Consider the following 21,105-nt stretch of genomic DNA (forward strand, 5'->3'; position numbering starts at 1 on the left):
CTTTTTACTGGATTTGGTTAACCTCCCAGCAGTTTACACGATTATGCCCACGCGCGCACACACATATACACACACGCATGCACACACAAATTGGGTCTGAGCGCATGGATGTCACAGGCATTACAACTGGATCCACTCACTGGCACGGAGCTCTAGACCAAGAAGGTGATGTTGAGGGAGTGAGGGGCCGGGTTGGGGGGCTTGAATACAGTTCTCGAAGGCCCCGCAGGTCACACACTTACAGAAAGGCACAGGGGCAAACCCTACGATAACATGGGTTACAAACACACACACACACACAGTTATCACACACACACGCACCCATGCACACACACACAAATATTCATCACACACACACGCACACACACTGTGCGCTCAACGGAACATACATTCTCATATATCGCAGATGCTGTCAAATGCTCTCATAGCCCTCCGAGGCATAGCGCACAAATACATCCAGTGGTGTAAACACAGTGTGGCCGCGCGGACATGGTCCTAATTATCCACCGCATTTTTCTCCTGATTTCTAACCGGGGCCAGACTGGCAACTCCTTGAGAAATGGGGAAGGGTTTTTCGTTGGAACAATTGCGTGTTTGTGCATTTCGCTGGGCGTTCATTCGCTGCTCTGTAGCCCGCTGTCTTTCTGCTGGAGCAGCACACTGTGTTCGACATTTATCCACTCTCAATCGTTTTCCTTTTATAAGTGTGCAGTGTGGGTGTGTGTGTATTGTGTGTGGGTAATGTGTGTCTGTTTGTGTAATGGGTGTGAGTGAGTGGATGCGCTGCAGTGTTTTGTTATTTGCTCGTATCTCACCTGTTCTTTGTGCCGCAAGAAACCCTCCAGAGCATCAACACACGGTGCACATGTGCCCTCCGGCACACACACAAACACACACACAAACACAAACACCCACACACACACACACACACACACACACACACATACACACACACACACACACACACACAGCGTTTAGTAAAGCTGCTGCCACACATGACTGTATGAAAAGATACGGCATTGGGAAAAACAAAACTCCAGGACCCACTCTGGTGGAAACAAGTCATGGTGCACACACACACAGTGGACTCCATGACGTGGGAGGGGGTTGGGAGATGCTTGGGTCACTATGCAGCGAGAGCAGTCAGCGATTCAAACGCACCTAATAGGGCCGCATTCATGCGAGACGTTTCTACCTACGCTTTACTGTGGTGGAAAAAGTCATGCAAGCACGCAGGGTTGTATGTGTGTAGTTTGGGTGTTGGCGTGGGAGTGTGTGTCTCTGTGTGTGTGTGTGTGTGTGTAAGCCCAGTTGGCCCAGGCATCCATGGTTGTGTGCCACTCTAAATCCCCAAATATGCCTGTGTGTAGGTGCACAGATGAGGGTGTGTGTGAGGGTGGGTGTGCAAATGTGTGTGCGTGTCGGTAGATATGCCTGGCAGATCAAGCCAACACAAAATGTGTGTGCAGGGAGAGTGAGTGTGTATGGGGTCACTGCTTTGTGGTCCAAGCGCTTACAGTCATCGCCCCGGACAGCTAATGAAAAGCTTGTGTTTCGGTGTGTCTGTGTGTGTGTATTTGTGTGTACGTGTGTGTGTGTGTGTGTGTGTGTGTTTGTGTTAATGAGCGTTTGTATGCGTTTACATGAAGTTGATTGAAAATTGAATAAGCACATATGTTCATATCATAACAATGGTTCTCACACATGCCGCATATGTCTGTGAGTGTGTGTCTCCCCGTGTGTGAGTTTTTTCCTGTGTGTGTGTGTGTGTGTGCGTGTGTGTGTGTGTGTTAGGAGCAGGTCAGCAGTTTAGATGCCTTGGCCATCGTGCTCTTTGCGTGATAATAATGTAGGTCAATCCTCTGCTTTCTGTTGTAAACATCCAGAGCCCCTGCTTCCAGACCAGTATTGCTTAAGCACTAATACCTCCGTCTGTGTGTGTGTGTGTGTGTGTGTGTGTGTGTGTGTGTGTGTGTGTGTGTGTGTGTGTGTGTGTGTGTGTGCGTGTGTGTTTGTGTGTAACCTGACATGGGTCAATGGTTACCTATAGATGCCTAAGGTCGGCCCATATGTTTTGTCTGTGTGCTGAGTCAGAACGTTATGTACGTTATGTCAGTATGGATAAACACAGTGGGTTTGAGTCTGTGTGTTTGTGTGTTTGTGTGTGTGTGTGTGGGGGGGGGGGGGTGCGTGTGTGTTTGTGTGGCTTTGCTCCCTTCACACGGAACGCTAATCTCATCCAATTACTCGCTTAAGGTGTAAATCCTTACTGTGGGAATATGTTGTAGGCGTCCACTTTGCATTGTGCTGTCCCTTGCACAGTGTGTGTATTTGTGTGTATGTGCGTGTGTGTGTGTATGTGTGTATGGTGAATGTGGCTGGCCGATGAACCGTACCACATTGAAGTGGTCGGGAGCCTCCAGCAGCAGAGGGAGAGAGTGGGAGAGAGAGAGAGAGGGGGGGGGGGGGGAGTGAGAGAGAGAGAAAGAGAAAGAGAGTCATAGCGTGTGAGAGAGTGAGAGAGAGAGAGAGAGAGAGAGTCATAGCGTGTGAGAGAGAGGGCTGGAGAGTTTCGCCTCTCCCTTCAAACTAGAGGTCAAGCACCACATTTCGTCTCCCCGTCAGTCCCTTCATGCCTCCATTTTCCCTCCTTTTTATTCATTTATGCCCGTTTCCCTGAACTCTTCCTCTCTTCACTCGTTACGGCAGATGGCACCGAATCACCCACCCACCCTCGGCCCGACCCCACCCCCCTAACCGAGACGTCCGTGCACTTTACATACTGATGTGCACTCACGCACACACACACACACTGTCCTGTTCCGCTAGCGTCTCTCACTGTGTTTCACTCTAACACACAAATCCCACCATTTGGAAACTGAGAGGGCAATAACACTCAATCACTGGGATAAGAATGATGCACACACATGTACACACACAGACACACACACACAGGCACACCTACACATACACACACATAGACACACCCACACGCACACACAAAAAGGGCCCTACCTGTGTGTCCTCTGTACTCTGAGATGTATTGTTTAGGTAAATGAGGCTGCCGAGCTGCAGCAGGGGAATCAGCATGAATAAGAACCTGCATGTATTACCCTATTACTCTCTCCCTCTCTATCTCCCCCGCTCTGTCTCTCTGGCTCACTTCCCCTCTCCCTCATCTGGATCTTTCTCTCTCTCTCCCTTGCTCTCTCTGTCGATCACCTTCACTCTTTTTCTCACTCTCAATGTCTCTCGCTCTCGCTCTCTCTCTCTCTCACTCTCTCTTTCGCTCGCGCTTTCGCTCTCTCGCTCTCTGCATGGCTCTCTGTCTCTCGCCTGGCACACAAAGTCCTTGAGAGCTCAAATTGCCATTGGGAGCCCAGGTTATTAATATGTGGTCAGTGTGTGTGTATCAGGTTCAATGCGAGGTAACAGGGGGCTCATGTCCTTAGAGTGCTCATAAACACATACATTGGGTTTACTGTGTGCAGTGTGTGTGCAGTGTGTGTGTGTTTGTGCATGCATCAGATTATGAGTAGGAGACAGTGTGTTTGGGAGAGAATAAGTAAGAGTGTGTGAGAGGGAAAGTTTCAGTGAAAGGTATTCCACATAAAAACAAAATAATAACAAATAGGTGTCTAAGACAAACATTTGCAGTATCATTTCCTAAATCAGAGAGAGAGAGGTTGATGGAGATAGTATGAGGCCGTGTGTGTGGCTCATTCAGACCAGATCCTGGCAGGACCTGTTATTAAACAGAGTGGAGCAGCACTCCAAGCCGTGGTGCATGTGTGCATGCACATGGCCTTGCTTCTCTCCGTGTATTTCAACCCAACCCAGCATCTCGACTGCACCGTTTTTTCTTTGTTACCCCCCTGTCCTTTTACTGCATCCCTGCCTACTGAGTGTTTGTGTGCGTGTGTGTGTGAGCGTGTTTGTGTGTGTGTGTGTGTGTTTGTGTATGTGTTTGTGATTATGCCCGTGCTCGTTTCTACGTGCATGTTCGTCAGGTGTCACCCAGCCTCTTCTGATCCTCACGGAAGGCTGCCTTTGTCGTTGGCATGGCGACAGCCGCAGTGCCGCGCAGAGACTGCTGCCATGGCAACCGGGCACGCTAAGCAGGGGGGCAGAAGACCAGCACTGCTTCACTTCGCCCTCCTGTCCCCCCTCCTGTGTCCTGTGTGTTTGTGTGTGTTGGTGTGTGTGTGTGTGCGTGTGCTGTTTGTTGTCCTTTAAGCTTATATGTGTTCTCCCTACACAGCGTCTGAGTTCTTTGTTAAGATGTCACCTTCAGTGCATGCACGTTGAGAAGTTTGTGTGTGTGTCTCTCTGTTTTATTTATGTATTTCTGCAGGTACTGCCCAGCATTGTGAATACAATTAATGCAAGCATACATACATATAGTGAAACACGCAGACACGCACACAAGCCTACACATCCTTTTTCTGTGGCCCCCATGTTGTAAGCAAGCCACCTGCAGTGTTGTGTGCCTGTGTCAATTGTGTGTTTGCCTGTGTGCATCGGTGCATCGGTGTAAGAAAAATACATCTGTATTTATAATGAATGGAGCAAAAAGTTAACATATCGAGAGGAACTCAATCCCTTAACAGGTTCAGACTCTATTTATCTCTCTCTCTCTCTTTCTCTCTCTCTCTCTCTCTCTCTCTCCCCCCCCCCCCCCGTCCCATCCCAGCACTACGGAGGAGCTGTTCCAGGCCCTGGAGGACAACCAGGTCAGCCTGTCCACCATGAAGGCGTCTCGCTTCGTGAGGGCCTTCGACCAGGAGGTGGACCGCTGGGAGCGCTGCCTGTCTCTGGTGATGGAGGTCACCGAGATGGTGCTCACCGTGCAGAGGCAGTGGATGTACCTGGAAGTAGGCGCTGTCGTCTTGTCTCTCTTCTGACGGGCTCTCTGTTTCTGCTCTTCCTTTTCTACTCTTTCTCTGCCTTCTTCTTCTTCTTCTTCTTCTTCTTCTTCTTCTTCTTCTTCTTCTTCTTCTTCTTCTTCTTCTTGTGTTTGGATTAATTTAGTACGGAAAGCTGCAAACCTGCGTTTGCAGCTTTGCAGCTGCAAACGCAGTATTCACTTTCAAATATTAAATTATTTGTAATTCATTATGCAATCATTTTAGTAAAGTTAAAGTGAAGGTATCTTAAAGTTTGTTTCATTTGAGAACGATCCACAATGAAATGTGTTTACTTTGTCCGTTAATGTCAGTCAACATTGTTTACTGTCCGTTTATATGTACGGTTTAGATAGTTAGTTCTGTCATTGATTATTAGGAGGAATAGACCCGCTCTACTCCCTCCCTCCTTCATATACACTGGAAGAAAAAAAACTCCAAGATTCTGAGATCAATTAACGTAAACCACATTGGCCACAGTTTGGCCCACACAGTTTGGAACCACAAACGCCAACATGTATGCATTTGCTAGTGCTTGCAAATGTCTGTGGTTACTCTTTGGCACTATGACTCGTTGTTGTGTAATAAGTGAACAGTGAAAATGTGTATAGTCTTTTAGTTTTTACATACAGGGAAATATACAGCAGGTCAGTCGGTCATGAGCGGAGGGGCATACATGGAGACAGTGAGAGGGAAAGGGAGGAGGGAAGGGGAGGAGAGGACAGGGAAGAAGAGGGATAATGGTAGAGGTGGGGAAGGGAGATAAGGTTGCAGGTCACACATAGAAAGTGGTATCAGAGGTTGGTGTACTGCAGAAACAGAGTGTGTGTGTTCTCCTTTTGTCCATCACATACGGTGCAAGACGTGGCTACAGGGGTCAGTGAGGGCGGAGTGGAACCGAGAGCGCCCCAACCCAACATTAAGTTTCTCACATTACGGGGCCACAGCAAGCTGTCTCCGACAACATTGGATCACTTTGGGCTTGTTTGGATGATTGAGTCTAGACAGGGTGCGGGCGCTCTGTGTTTGAGTAGCATTCTGCCTGGTACGGCGGTTAGAGCTGTTACTGTTGTTGTTCTTCTTGTTTCGGTGAATGCAAAAAAAACGACACCTGGAGCAGGTTAACAGGTTAGCATCTGAACCTGCACTGTCTGGTCTAAACTGCCTCTCTACCATCTGGTCTCCCTTTTATTTCTCTCCTCTATCTCTCTCTCTATCTATTGCCCACATTCTCACTCTTCCTATCTTGCTCTATCTATCCTGGTTCCTTCCTAACTTCTATATTAATTCTTATTCTCTCCCTCACAATCTCCCTCTTGTTCTTGCTCTGTCTCTCTCTCTCCCACTCTCTCAATCTCTCTCTCTCTCTCTCTCTCTCTCTCTCTCTCTCTCTCTCTCTCTCTCTCTCTCTCTCTCTCTCTCTCTTCAATGTCTGTGATCCAGAACATCTTCATGGGGGAGGACATCAGAAAGCAGTTGCCTTGTGAATCCAAAGACTTCGACGATATCAACTCCAGCTGGAAGTGCATCATGGACCGGCTCCACAAGGACAACAATGCCCTGAGGGGCACCGGTCATCCTGGTACTGTTACACCACCACTAGTACTACCCTGGTACTGTTACACCACCCCTAGTACTACCCTGGTACTGTTACACCACAACTAGTACTACCCTGGTACAATACACCACCACTAGTACTACCCTGGTACTGTTACACCACCACCCCTAGTACTACCCTGGTACTGTTACACCGACACTAGTACTACCCTGGTACAATACACCACCACCCCTAGTACTACCCTGGTACTGTTACACCACCACTAGTACTACCCTGGTACAATACACCATCACCCTAGTACTACCCTGCTACTGTTACACCACCACCACTAGTACTACCCTGGTACGATAGACCACCACCCCTAGTACTACCCTGGTACAATAAACCATCACCCTAGTACTATTACACCACCACTAGTACTACCCTGGTGCAATACACCACCAAAACACCATCTTCAGCCCAACGACATCACACTCATAAAGCAAAACTGCCACTGTCGGTATAATCGCTAGTTTTTAAATAATAAAATAAAAACCTTTTTGGCCCATTGAAGCTGAATCTGATCAAATCCAGAGTGTGTGAGTCTCCAATGACCACAATTTGACTCAGATGAAGCCGTGTTATAAGTGTACCATATGTACGAGTGAAACGTTATCAAAACCTTATACCGTTACACGATTACAGACAGAAGCCAGTCAGAGTCTTGGACCGTGTCACTGTGTTGTAAATAGTGTAGAGTTACAGCAAACTTTCATCCGTCCGTCTGTCTGCCTCAGGCCTGCAGGAGAAGTTGGTGGAGATGAACGTGAAGCTGGAGGAGATCCAGCGGGCGCTGGACATGTACCTGGAGACCAAGCGGCAGGTGTTCCCCAGGTTCTACTTCCTGTCCAACGACGACCTGCTCGAGATCCTGGGGCAGTCGCGCAACCCTACCGCCGTGCAGCCCCACCTCAAGAAGTGCTTCGATAACATAACCAGACTGCAGATCGCTAAGGTGCACACACACAGAGACTAATGCACACACCCCCGCATGATCTCACACAAACACACACAACTGTGGAGAATGACAATAAACTGACAGAGGGATCAGGAGAATGAGGCAATCGGACTGACATACTGACATACAGCCAAGCGCATACAGGTAAATATATTTTCCTTTCTCCGTAGGCGGGAGTGAGCGGCAACAAGATGGAGGCCAACGGGATGTTCTCTGCGGACGGAGAGTTTGTTGAGTTCACCCAGTCGGTGTCCCTGGAAAAACCAGTCGAGGTACTGCGTGAACCCTGGCCCCTCGTTGGCCATGTCTGTCTGAAATTACATATTCACGAGGTGCATTGACACAGTGGTTTGACTTTCGAGGGAAATGTCTGTGTGTGTGTGTCCTGCGTGCGTGTGCGCGCGTGTGTGTGTGTGTGCGTGCGTATGTGAGCAGAGCTGGCTGTGTGACATTGAGCGGTCCATGCGCACCACGCTCAAGGACTCCCTGAGGAACTGCCGCCTGGCGCTGCAGAAGATGACGGCCAAGAGAGACAAATGGGTCAGAGATTGGCCCGGACAGGTACGTTTGTCTCTCCCCCCTGTTTCACCTTCCCACCCCCCTAATGTGTCTCTCCTTCTTCCAACTGTGACTGAGAGACACACCGTGACATGGTCTTCACTCAAACCGTGTCTGATTCAGGAATGGATGATTGAATGGGTTCTGCCTTTGTGAAACAGTCTGATGGGCACCTTTTATTTTGTCGACGAAGCCGTTTTCAAGCCTTCTGTTCTATTACAAAAATAAACTAGAAGAAAGAAATTATTTTACAAATCCCAGAAATGTCTTTAGCTAATGAAATGTCAAAACTATTCAATTAGGCTTCATATTTGTATTTTTTCTTATTGAATAAAACAATGGGGTCGGAATGGTTAGCTTTGAAGGACAGTTGTTAGCTCTGGAAAGATGGATGTGTGGTGCTGACCGTTGGGCGTCTCTCCCAGATGGTGATCGCGGCAAGTCAGATCCAGTGGACCACCGACGTGACCAGGACCCTCATCTCGGGCAAGGAGAAGGGCGACAAGTCTGATCTCAGGGCCCTGAAGAAAAAACAGGTTGGAGAAACAAATGAAAATGGTTTGTGTTTTATCAAACTAAAAGCCCCATGACACAAACTGATTCATTAAAAATTTGTGATCACATATTTAATCAAATCAATTTTCTGATTACTATTTGGACACTTTCATCCATATCAACTTACAGTTCCTTCAGCTACGTGTCATTAAGATGCAGGTAAGGGTTTGGGAAGCTGTCTCACACACCCTAGAAATGACACTCCACGCCTGCCCCTCAGAACTTCAATCATCATCGTAAGATTTCAAAATGAATTTCATAACCGGTTCGGTAGTGGGCTTGGAAGAGCGAGTGGGGAACCCAACGGAGACATCTCACTGCTCTTTGTTCCGGTTCAAAATTCTCTCATCAAGCAGGTTCATTTCTCTCTCGGTTATTGGCAGTCATCGCGTGCAGCGGCGAGTCAGTGGGGGATCGTCCTGTTCCACTTTTAATTATCCTCACAATGTTCCGTTGCCCTCTTACTTTGCTCCGGCAATTTGGGAATGTGGCAGACCGGAGGGGCTGAAAGGCAAGCCTTTGTGCACCGGTAATGGTGGACTTGCGCCGTGGTTAAAAATCCAATCGACTTCAAAGACAAAACCGCCAGCTTATAAGATGTGTTTTATCAACCTCCCTGTGGGGAAGTGGATGTGCACTGCATCTGAGCCAATCAAATATTCCTCACTCCTTCCTCCTCCTCAATCTCCTCCTCCTCCTCCAGGTGTCCCTGCTCAACCGCTACTCGGACGCCATCCGGGGCGACCTGTCCAAGATCCTGCGGCTGAAGATCGTGGCGCTGGTCACGGTGGAGGTGCACGCCCGCGACGTCCTGGACAAGCTGGCCAAGATGGGCTGCTGCGACGTCAGCGCCTTCGACTGGCTCTGTCAGCTGCGCCTCTACTGGGAGAAGGTACGCCAGCGCCCGCATCACCTCCATCAGGGCTGTTTTGTCTCTGGATTGATAAGATGTTAGGGTTTTTTGGTTATTGCTTGTTGCTTCTGCGTTATATTGTTCTACTATGACAACATGTTGACCCTCTGGGACATTGAAGATTGACTTCGCTATTATGGACAGCTGGGTAGATATGTGGAGGGAAAGATGGATTTAGGATGGATTGACCCTATGATGGTTGATGCATTGAGGGATTGATAGATGTTTGGGTGGATGGAGGGATGGATGGTGGAGGTATGACTAGATGTATGGGGAAAGGTGTAAACATGTTTTTCGTTGGGACTGTTTGAGTATAGGGACATACGGACACAGTGTTATGTGAATAACTTGTCAACAGAGGACTGTTGACTGTTCGTTGTCCCTTAGTTGGAGATGAATAAGAACACATTCTGTGACCCAAGAGGGAGTACAAACCCTGTATGTTCCACTATGCAAGTGCATGTCAATTCAAGACAGGTTTGAGAATTTTCGCGTGAGGTTCATTGGGTCGGGGTTGAACGGGTGATTAACATTGTTAATACAGCGTGTTAAACTACACACTAGTCAGTATAGATCCTTTGTGAGTCTTTAGAATGTGTGTAGAGTGGATCCTTTCAGAGAAGCCCATGCAGTGAGGAATGAAGCCAAAACCGGCAGCGGCTTAAGGTTAAAATAGAAAAATGAAATAATAAACGGTGTAAAAACGTCCCTGTGGCGGCGTTGGCTGGGACACAGCTTGATCTCAGCCTTGAATGCACTTTAAGGTCACTCGCCCTCAGAACACCTCCACTGACCTACAGTAACACACCGGAACATTTAATCACAGCTGCCCAGGTGCTGGGTGTGTACACTTTTAGCTTTTGCTGTTGTGCAGTATGAGAGCCACACTGCAAATTACTTCAACCAGTGGGTGGTGTTTCTGCCATTCGAGATTCCAGGTCAGGTGATGAATTGAGAGTCGAACCCTGTAAGAATAGATGGTGGTTGCTCTGCTCTTCCTGTTCAGGTGTCTCCCTCCATGCTACTTTTTTAACCCCCTGTATCACCCCAGTGGGTGAATAATGACTCCTTATGAATAGCAGCTTGAATCTGTAAGTCAAGTAGTAATAAGACGCACAAAACTAAACCAAAAAAGTACAATTCGGTTCAGGAGATACCATTGTGTGATCAGAGTATTTATAAAAGTTAAAAGTTATATATCCCCTTTATAAAAATAGATTAAAAAGTGACGATTTACATATTGCTTACCAGTTCAGGGACTCATCTGAAAAGCTTAAATGCAAAACCAGGTTTGTTCAGCTTTTTCTATTTCAGTCAAGGGTGATCAGTGACTCATGCACTCCCATCTGGATACACACATTCGAGTTTCCAAACCTATCTGTCAATATCTCCTTAATAAGATGCCACCGCAAGCTTGGCATTCACAGGTTCAGAACACGGCGACTGGCTAAAACCAGGACAAATATACAGCCCCGTCCTGCTGTGTCTGGCAGAAACACCGCAGCACAACAGGCCCACTGGGCACACTTTGCCCTCTAGCCGCTACACTCTGGTGTTTTTTCGGTTGTTGTTATGCTGTTTTTCTCAGACTACCCTTGGAAGTTGCAGCAGAGAAGCCGGCCATGGTCTCACCCCACTGGTCTGTCAGAATAAAACGCACAACACGGTACAAGATGAGTGTCTGAGTCGGAGGACGGAGACACAAAGGCTAAAAATGTTCACGTCAACCTTTCCCTCCTTCTCGCTGTGTTTTTCTTCTCTTTTATTTCCTTCTCGCTGTCTCTCTGTCCCTCTCAATCTCTCACTGTCTGTTTCTGTTTCTCATTGCCTCTCTCATTCCTCCCTTTCTTTATTCATCTCCGTCACTCTCTCTGTTTGAATGTCTCTATCACTCTGTTTCCTCTCTCACTCTCTCGCTGTCTCTCTCCCCACCCTTTCTCTCTCTCTCTCTCTCTCTTGCTCTCTCTCTCTCTCTCTCTCTCTCTCTATCTCTTTCGCTCTCTCTCCCATCCTCTCTCTCTCCCACCCTCCCTCTCTCTCTCACTCTCTCTCTTTCTCTCTCTCTCTCTCTCACTCTCACTCTCACTCTCACTCTCACTCTCTCTCTCGTTCTCTTTCGCTCTGGCCCTCTCTCGCTCTGTTTGTCTACCTCGCTCTCCCGCTCTCAGGACGTGGATGACTGCGTTATCCGGCAGACCAACACGCAGTTCAAGTATGGCTACGAGTACCTCGGCAACTCTGGACGCCTGGTCATCACCCCGCTGACAGACAGGTCAATGTCTCTCTCTCTCTTCCTCTCTCTCTCGCCCTCCGGTGGTCCACCCAACTTACCGGTTGATCTCCTGCCAATGTCCAATTCCTCTATTCATTCCATTATGTGATAACAGATTCCACCCGCTGCTGTTCACCCGAGTCACTGTTGCCACGGTGTTTAGTATCAGACTCTCTATAGAGCGGTGCCGGACACGTTCTCCTGTTTGATTAGCAATACGTATAATTACAGACCTCCATCAGGACCAGACAGACACTAGCATTAAGGCTGTCAGTGTAATCACTGGCTTATACCTCGTGTGTATAGCGAGGATGTCGGCAATGGGATTAGACCTGTTATTGGGTAAATTAGTGCTCCCTTTTGGGCATATTGCTTCCCTGCAATAAGGTCCAGCATTGCCTCACACAGGGGACCATATTGCATGCATTATTATTCAAGTATAGTTCCGGGCAGGAACGTAATAAAGCTAATTGATATGGGTCTTTTATATGGTCCTCGTGACACTTATTGGCCAACAGGGTGGCATAAGTAAATTTAAAAAGCGCTGCTTCCTCATTAAAACAGGATTAATCGTATTTCATGAACAAACTGAATTCAGTTTGACCTGTTTTGGCACCCTATCAACACCATAGATGATACCCAGGATCAGAGTGTTTTTTACCTTGTGATCACTATTCCGGCCTCCCCTATGGAAACCTACAAAGCCCAGACTCTTAATTATAGAAGATTTGTTGGTGTTACTGTTCTGTGATTTTGATGTCATAATGCTGGATGTTCAGGTTATACTTTGGCCATTGTTTGCTGCTGCACGCTTTGATAACAAATGTGAAAAAAAAGCTGTTACAATGAAAACATATTTTTCAAAACTATATGGTGAAGAAGTGCTGGGAATTTAAAATGATATGCAAGATACATAGTGAAGAAACTCTGCGCAGACTCACCTACACCATAACTACCTTTTCTACCTTCACAACTACAAAATAATAATCAAGGGCACCGCCAGAATAGCAGACTCACACACCAGTCACCTGTGGCAAAGTATTAAGACAACCATGTATATCAAACTAGGAAAATAAGTTGCTGTCCTTGTTTCTGGACCTTATTTGCTATTCATGGAACTGGCAAAGCTTGAGGTCTTAGGCTTCAGGGCTGCACATCAAATCCTTTCCTTCTGTCTGCTACCCAGATAATAAAAACTATCCTCTATTAAAGTTATTTCCATGACTATGTTCTATTTGTTCCAGGTGCTACATGACCCTGACCACGGCCCTCCACCTCCATCGGGGGGGGTCTCCTAAGGGTCCGGCGGGCACGGGGAAGACAGAGACGGTGAAGGACCTGGGCAAGGCCCTGGGCATGTATGTCATCGTGGTCAACTGCTCCGAGGGCCTGGACTACAAGTCCATGGGACGCATGTACTCCGGCCTGGCTCAGGTAGGACCATGCGCATGGTGGGGGTGGTGGTGGTGGTGGTGGTGGTGGTGGTGGTTGTGGTAGTGATGGTGGTGGTGGTACTGATAGTGGCGGTGGGGGTGCCGGTGGCGATGGTGGTAGGGGCGATGGTGGTGGTACTGATAGTGGCGGTGGGGGTGCCGGTGGCAATGGTGGCGGTGGTGGTGGAATTGGGGATGGGAGTGATTGTGGTGGTGGGGGTGGGGGTGGGGATGATTGTGATGATGATGTTGGTGGTGATTATAGTGATGGTGGTGGAATCATAAATGATCATATTAACAGCTTACTTTTGCAACCCAGACAGGGGCGTGGGGATGTTTCGACGAGTTTAACCGTATCAACATCGAGGTGCTCTCAGTGGTGGCCCAGCAGATCCTCTCCATCCTGTCTGCCCTCTCTGCTGGCCTCACCAAGTTCGTCTTCGACGGACAAGAGACCAGCCTGGTCTGGTCCTGTGGCATCTTCATCACCATGAACCCTGGTCAGTCAGCATTTGCATATATGGCCCCCAAAACATGCATATGCAACACTAACACTCTCAACCAGTTTTAATACCCTTATGAGGACCTCCACAGTTTTTGAGATGAATAACCTGAAATGCTCAAAGCTTCACCACAAGAGGCTTTACCACGACTCCATTCCTGTCAACCCTGTCCGCCCTTGCAGAGTTTTAGAAAGCGTCCCTTCCCTGACTATCACCACATCATGTACCCCTCAGGCTATGCGGGTCGCAGCGAGCTGCCGGACAACCTGAAGTCCATGTTCAGACCCATCTCCATGGTGGTGCCGGACTCCACGCTCATCGCAGAGATCACCCTGTTCGGGGAAGGCTTCAACAATTGCAAGGTACAGCCATCTCACACCGAGCTGCAGAGGTACCGGGTGGGCACTGGAGATGTAGATCTCAAAGCACGTTCAAGATGTATGTCATTCAGTAGGGGCTTTCACATCAGGTAGGTCTTTGGAGGTTTTTGTCCAAAACACACACACGCAAATACAAACAGACACAAAAACACAGGCCTCGATTTAACAAAGTGACTTGCTTGCTTGTTTATCTCTCCTTCTTCACATATATCTATGTGTATCATCTAATATGATATAAAATATTGCGCTGTTGTATTCATCAGATATCCAAAGGGGGCATCATGACCCACTAACAACGACGAGTGTGTTCAGTGCATATATACATTCATATCTCAAGTTCAGTCATGCTGATACCAATCTGAACGGCGCCGGCTTTCCCTGGGATACAGAAATGAACTAATGAAACATTCCATTCTGGCTTGCTTCTCACGTGAAGGGTGCCCACCACCAGCGAATGAGAGTGAGTTATCTCACACTGATGGAGCTGCAGCAGGGAGTAAATCAAAACAACATAGTTAATCAGAGTCAGCCGCTCGCCCTTTCACAGCCAACTGGCCAAACACACAAACACATTTTTCCGATGTTTATACTAAAACAAATATAATTGTTATACATCTGGAGTGTGATTCAAAGATTTTCGAGATCTGTTCAACTTCTTAAGATTCAAACATTTTTGTTTTATAAATGTTTGCATATTTAGGCTTTGTCTCATTGATTAGATTGAACCCTGCCGAGCCGTGTGACTTACAGTCACAGGTGTTAAAACGAGTCTGCTTTTATTGTTGAGTTCCAGCAGTATTACATGCAGAGCAGGTGTTCCACGCTGCCATGTCAGACATCTTCTTGAGAGTGTGTGGCTAGTTTATCCTGTGGGCATTATTGCACATTGCACCACAATGTGTGAAGCCTCGCCCAGCCACAGAGTCTAATCTGTCCGACTCGGACCAGGGGAGGCTGCTTTAACCAGCCATCATCCACACACACTTCAGATAACCCAAACGCCAAATTGAGGCTGAGGAGAATCCCAGCCAGAGGAGGCTGCTTGAACCAGCACATTAACCACACACACTCCTTTGCGTCATTTCCTGTAAATTGTAAGGGATGTGTGACTTGGAGCTGTTATGTTTTATAGGTGCAACGATCCCTGATCATCTGGTGTCGAAAGTATCGAGACTTATTGGGTATTTTTATGGACCTGATTATACGCCTACTCCAGTATTAATTAGGTTTCATAATGAGTAGTATTATCAGCGGCGTTAGTATTTTGATGGACCAGTGGGTCCTGATTATACTGTGTCTCCAGTACTAATTAGGTTTCAAAATGAGTAGTATTATCAGCGGCGTTAGTATTTTGATGGACCAGTGGGTCCTGATTATACTGTGTCTCCACTACTAATTAGATTTCATAATGAGTAGCGGTAGTAGTATTATGATGGACCAGTGGGTCCTGAATATACTGTGTCACAAGTAGTAATTAGGTTTCATAATGAGTAGTATTATCAGTGGTAGTAGTATTACGATGGACCAGTAGGTCCTGATTATACTGTGTTTCCAGTACTAATTAGATTTCATAATGAGTAGCGGTAGTAGTATTATGATGGACCAGTGGGTCCTGAATATACTGTTTCTCCAGTAGTAATTAGGTTGAAGTGTGTGGGGGTGCTGTGCCCTGTTGGGGCGTGTGGGCGTGTCCACTGACTCCAGATCAGAGGTGAGCTGAGCCTTCTGTCTCCCCACCGGCTGCTGGCACCTGTGGTCCACCAGCGTTTACCTGGAATCAGTGTCAGTGTGGAGCCTGGAGCCCAGCCAGGGGATGATAGGATTAGCATGCGCCGTGCGAGCTCCGGCCTCGAACGCACATCTTTGTTGGCCAATGTATGCGCGCGTGTGTGTGCATGTGCATGTGCGTGTGCGTGTTTTCATCCATGTACATGTGCACCTACTTTGAGTTTGTAGTTTGGGCTCGGCTTTGTGTGTGTGTGTGTGTGTGCGTGTACCTCTGCCCTGTGCTACCTCCGACATCACACACGCCACACACATACCCCAAAACCCACACCCACTCACACACACACACACACACACACACACATCCACCCTCCCACCTGCGTCAGATCACTCCCTGGCAGGCTTGCAAACCCCAACTGCAATGCCAGCACAGCCCCGCAAACACAAACACACAAACACAAACACACTCACACACACACACACACACACACACACACACACACATAGACACACAAACACACATTTCCTCCCCCCATCCCATCAAGAAAGTCACAAACAACCTACACTAACCTTTACAAAACTTATCCGACAGCCGCTTCCCTCAAGGATGTTACCCTTGCTCTCTCTCTCTCTCTCTCTCTCTCTCTCTCTCTCTCACGCTCTCTCTCTCTCTCTCTCTCTCTCTCTCTCTCTCTCTCTCTCTCTCTCTAGCTCTCTTTCTAGAACTCCCTCTGCTCTCCCACCCGCTCCCAACACACACACATACATGCACACATCCAGTAATAACACCCGGGCGGGTGTAATTATGTCCAGCGCTGCCAGGCTGTGGCTGCCTGTTGGGATCAGTAATGATGTGCCAGGGAGATCATCAGGGGGGTGTTAGCATAGCGGCTAGCAGAACGCTAGCCATGTGCAGACCAGACTCAGCGCTAGCCTAGCATGAGGGCGCTGGAGCCAGCCGGGCAGGCAGGTGGGAATATGGAGGCATGGCGGTGGGGAGGAAGCTGCAATGGAATTATTATTGTGAAAGGCAGAGGGGAGGGCGGGAGAGAGGCAGAGAAACACTGCATGGGCCCACACACTTTGTTGTCTGACTTATGGTTGTTGTGGAGCAAAGCATGGCGTTAACACTCAGGGGTTCGAGTCCCACTAGGGGGAGCTGGTCAGGGTACACATGCTAAGTTATGAACGCTATGTATGCACTTGCGGTATTTTAATGCACGATGTATTAAAACGTCCACAGAAATGACATGAATTATGACAACATTATGGGAATAGAATTCCTCTGTGTCGCGTTCGTGATCGTTAATATGCAAAGCTACGGAACAACAACAACATCTACGAAAGGGGAACAGCATACATATTTCTGCAGTGCTGACAATGATGAAATGTCATACAATACAAGACTTTACAACCTAAAACTTACCTACCGTTGCAGTTTCGTGCAACATTACCACTTCTCCTCGGTGCATGTGTCAGGCTCCATCGGCTCTGCCTCTGCAATCTCAAGCTGCTCCAACAAATTTGCAGCAATCCATTTATTACATCGCTTCGCCCACTGTCCACCGTTTCCTATAAATAACCTTGCACAAGCCACAGATTTTGACGGGCTAGTTTCACCGGTGCCAATGTTTCCTCTAATAAATAGGCGAGGTGCACTGATTTAATTGTTTTCACATCAATATCATAAGATATAAAAAAAAACTCAGCTAGCGTTGGAGAATCCTGTTCCCATAGATAGTCCGTACACGTGAGGTCTGGTGATTAAAGACCCCCCCTTCCCCTATGCGATCGTACAGCATGGACAGCGTCCTATTGACCGCATGGAAACTAGGACAGAAGCGAAACAACAACGCAGAACAGCGGGGCAGCAGTGGCCTGTCCTTTGGCCTACTTTGGGCAGCTTTGGCCTGGTTTGAGAGAGTACTCTGATCCACGTTTTGAGCTGGAACACATGGGGGTAGGGTGCATGTTACACTCCCCCGAGCCCATCATCTGCTCTGTCTAGCATGTTAGAAGTGTGCTCTCTCTCCCTCTCCTTCTTTCTCTCTCTCTCTCTCTCTCTCTCTCTCTCTCTCTCTCTCTCTCTCTCTCTCTCAATGGCTCTAACCTCTAAACCCCTCCCACTTGCTCTTTGGATATCTGTATCTTTCTATCTCACTTTTTTGTATTTGTGCGTGTATGTGTCGGTGCAAAAGCCTGTGATACAAGTTACTACACACACACACAAACACACACACACACACACACCCACCCACACAAACACGTTGAGTGCAACTGAGCTAGGACAGGCTACCCAGGCATGACACCTGTAGTGCACACCTGTAGACACATACACATAACACTAAAAAATCACACTGTGAGGGTGTGTGTGTGTGTGTGTGTGAGATGTAGTGCATGTCACAGGTTTCACTGACATTATCGTGTGTGTGTGTGTGTGTGTGTGTGTGTGTGTGTGTGTGTGTGTGTGTGTGTGTGTGATGTAGTGCATGTCACAGGTTGCAATGAAATTATCCTGTGTTTGTGAGAGTGTGCGTGTGTGTGTCTGTGTGTGTGTGAGATTCGGGCTGTCGCAGAGTATGTCACAGCTCAGGCTCCCATTTTCCTGTATGTGTAAGTGTGTGTGTGTGTGTGTGTTTGCATGTGCATGCGAGTGTCTGTGTCCATGTGTGGGTGCATGGGTGTATGAGAGAGGGGATGCTGGCTGGCCGAATGGATGAAAGGACGTTCTTCACGGTCAAACCTGCCGGGGACTTCAAACCTGATGTCATGTTGTATTTATTTTATATTTTCATGGAGTGAGTTAACCGGCTGGCCCCGGGTTGTGACTCCCACCTCTGCCGCGATGCTCCGTGTGGCCATCCTGATTCTCTCTATCCTCAGGTTAACAGCAATTGTTCAGGTTAACATCATCTTTATATGCTGTCTCCCTCGCTCTCCCACCTCTCTCGCTGATGCTTCCTTTTTCTTTTTTTTTTTACCTACTTCTTTAGTGATTTTCTTGGGTGCTCACAATTTGTCTTTGCTTTTCATTCTCTGCCCATATATGTCCATCAACCTTGATCAATGTGTGTGTGTGTGTGTCTCTCTCTCTCTCAATGATGTAGTGTAGTGTAAAGTGCAGTCAGATTCTCTAAGCATCGCGGTTGTCTTTTACTAAGTCCATATGAATTCTTCTTCACATCTTTCCTGGACCTCATTAGCTCATCCACGAGGTCAAGGAAAAGAGGTAAGGAAAGGAGATAGGATCTCATTGTTTGACTATCCAAACCGCAACCTCAGTCTTAATGTGTGTGTGTGTGTGTGTGTGTGTGTGTGTGTGTGTGTGTGTGTGTGTGTGTGTGTGTGTGTGTGTGCGTGTGTGTGTGTGTGTGTGTGTGTGTGTGTGTGTGTGTTAGCTCCTGGCCAAGAAGGTGTTCACGCTGTACTCCCTGGCGGTGCAGCAGCTGTCCAAGCAGGACCACTACGACTTCGGCCTGCGAGCCCTCACCTCCCTGCTACGCTACGCCGGCACGAAGCGGCGTCTTCGTCCTGATCTGCCCGGGGAAGAGGTGAGACACTGCTAAACTCTCTCCCTCCCTCTGTCTGTTGGTCTCTCTCTTGCCCTCTCTCTCCCTCTCTCTTTGTCTTCCTATCTTGCTATATAATATATATTAGAATTTTACTTTTGACAGGGGATAATCAAGTGGTTATGGTGTTATATTCTCAGCAGGAATCCCAACATTTGCAGACTACCTGCAGGCCTGTTCCTTGGGCAAGCTTCCTTTCTGCTCCTTAATGACATCGATCTTAAATCGAGATCGATCTCGTAAATCTACCACAGCAACAATGAAAATCAATAATATACATGGTCTTAGGATAATAGGATATATAAAAGGATAATAAAAGGTCAACCTTACTAGAAGTAGACACCTATGAACTATGGGTTTCTGTGGAAGCCTATTATGGCAATGTTGTTATTGATATTGTTCTCAATATGTAATTCATGATGATGATCATAAGGTTATCAACATCTACTTGTTGAAATTGACTCATGCTGTTCTAATCTAATGTTGTTAAAAAAAGAATGATGAAAAAATTAAATAGTGTTTCCATTCTAAATGGCAGCAATAGCATTCGGCGGGCATTCCTTCTTCATCACCCCCTCCCTCCCTTCAGCCCCTGACCTCTCATTATACTCTTCACTCGTCCCGGTTCCTTGCTTCAGGACTACATCACCAGCCCCACCATCACTGCCACCCCACCATCACCACCACCATCCCCACCCCTAGCCTGAACAATACCTAGCGGCACTGGAGAATGGCAGAGTTATTCGCACATGTACTCAAGCACACACACACACACACACACACACACACACATACACACAGGCAGACACACAGAGGCACACAACATTGAACAAGACCTTCAGGCACAAGAACGGAATAGACACTAGTTGCATGCAAGCATCTACACACACACACATACAGACACACGCCCACACATCCACACACACGTTGATGAGAGAGTGACTTCAGACGGAGGGGGTTGACACCAGGAAAATGTGTGCCTAACGCCCCGCAGGGAGCCGGGCTGTGATCAAAAATGTATCAAAGGGTGGGAAGAAAAGTTGAAACAGCTCCATATAAAAGAGCTCATCATCTCATACCTTTCCTCAACAGTTCCCCTTTTTATTTATTGATTTAGTTATTCGATTATTTATTCAATTCTTTAGGGGGGGGGGGGCTGAGTCGTAAGTCACTCCTTTGTGTACTGCCAAGAGGGGGGCGTTAAACAACAGTTTGTTTGTTGTTTAATAGCTCATTTGTATCCTCTGGTACTGTGAAGGGGCGAGGGGAGGGGGCGTTAGGGGAGCCGATGATGGATGGCCGGAAGGAGTTCCAGTCAGGACGGCTCTGGCGTTCCACTGAGTTTTGTTTAGTGTTTCTCTGGGACTCTGGGTTGGGGGAAGAAGATGGATAAACTATAGCTGGTCATGTGTCAGGCGCCCCAATGCTGCATGAAGGTAAAAAGTAAAAGAGACGATAAATCTGTAAAATAACGACCGAGCTGTTCTGCCCTGATGACCTCTGGTGATCTCTCCCCTCCCAGATCCTCCTCATGTCCATGAGGGACATGAACTTGGCCAAGCTGACCTCGGTGGACCTGCCGCTGTTCAACAGCATCATCCAGGACCTGTTCCCTGGGGTGGACTCGCCCACCATCGACTACGGAAAGGTACTAGCCCTGTTGCCAGTCCAGCATTAACGTATTATGTCCTTCCCTTTGCCCTAACTATACGCTATACGCTAATAGCTCAGCGTTACC

At 47.7% G+C, this 21,105-nt stretch overlaps 1 protein-coding gene across 1 annotated transcript in view; it reads left to right on the forward strand.

The window, feature by feature from the left end:
- Positions 1-21,105, forward strand: part of dnah2 (dynein, axonemal, heavy chain 2) — a gene marked incomplete at both ends in the record, with an annotated part of 182,899 nt that overhangs the window by 72,240 nt on the left and 89,554 nt on the right. The window contains 13 exon segments of the mRNA XM_079758404.1: positions 4,694-4,874; positions 6,348-6,486; positions 7,239-7,456; positions 7,630-7,731; positions 7,895-8,020; positions 8,443-8,553; positions 9,276-9,464; positions 11,654-11,757; positions 13,002-13,191; positions 13,510-13,690; positions 13,928-14,055; positions 19,197-19,349; positions 20,890-21,015. Coding sequence (XP_079614530.1) covers positions 4,694-4,874; positions 6,348-6,486; positions 7,239-7,456; positions 7,630-7,731; positions 7,895-8,020; positions 8,443-8,553; positions 9,276-9,464; positions 11,654-11,757; positions 13,002-13,191; positions 13,510-13,690; positions 13,928-14,055; positions 19,197-19,349; positions 20,890-21,015 — 1,948 coding nt within the window.

Source organism: Pollachius pollachius, assembly GCF_949987615.1.
Source record: "Pollachius pollachius genome assembly, chromosome: 20".
NCBI lineage: Eukaryota > Metazoa > Chordata > Actinopteri > Gadiformes > Gadidae > Pollachius > Pollachius pollachius.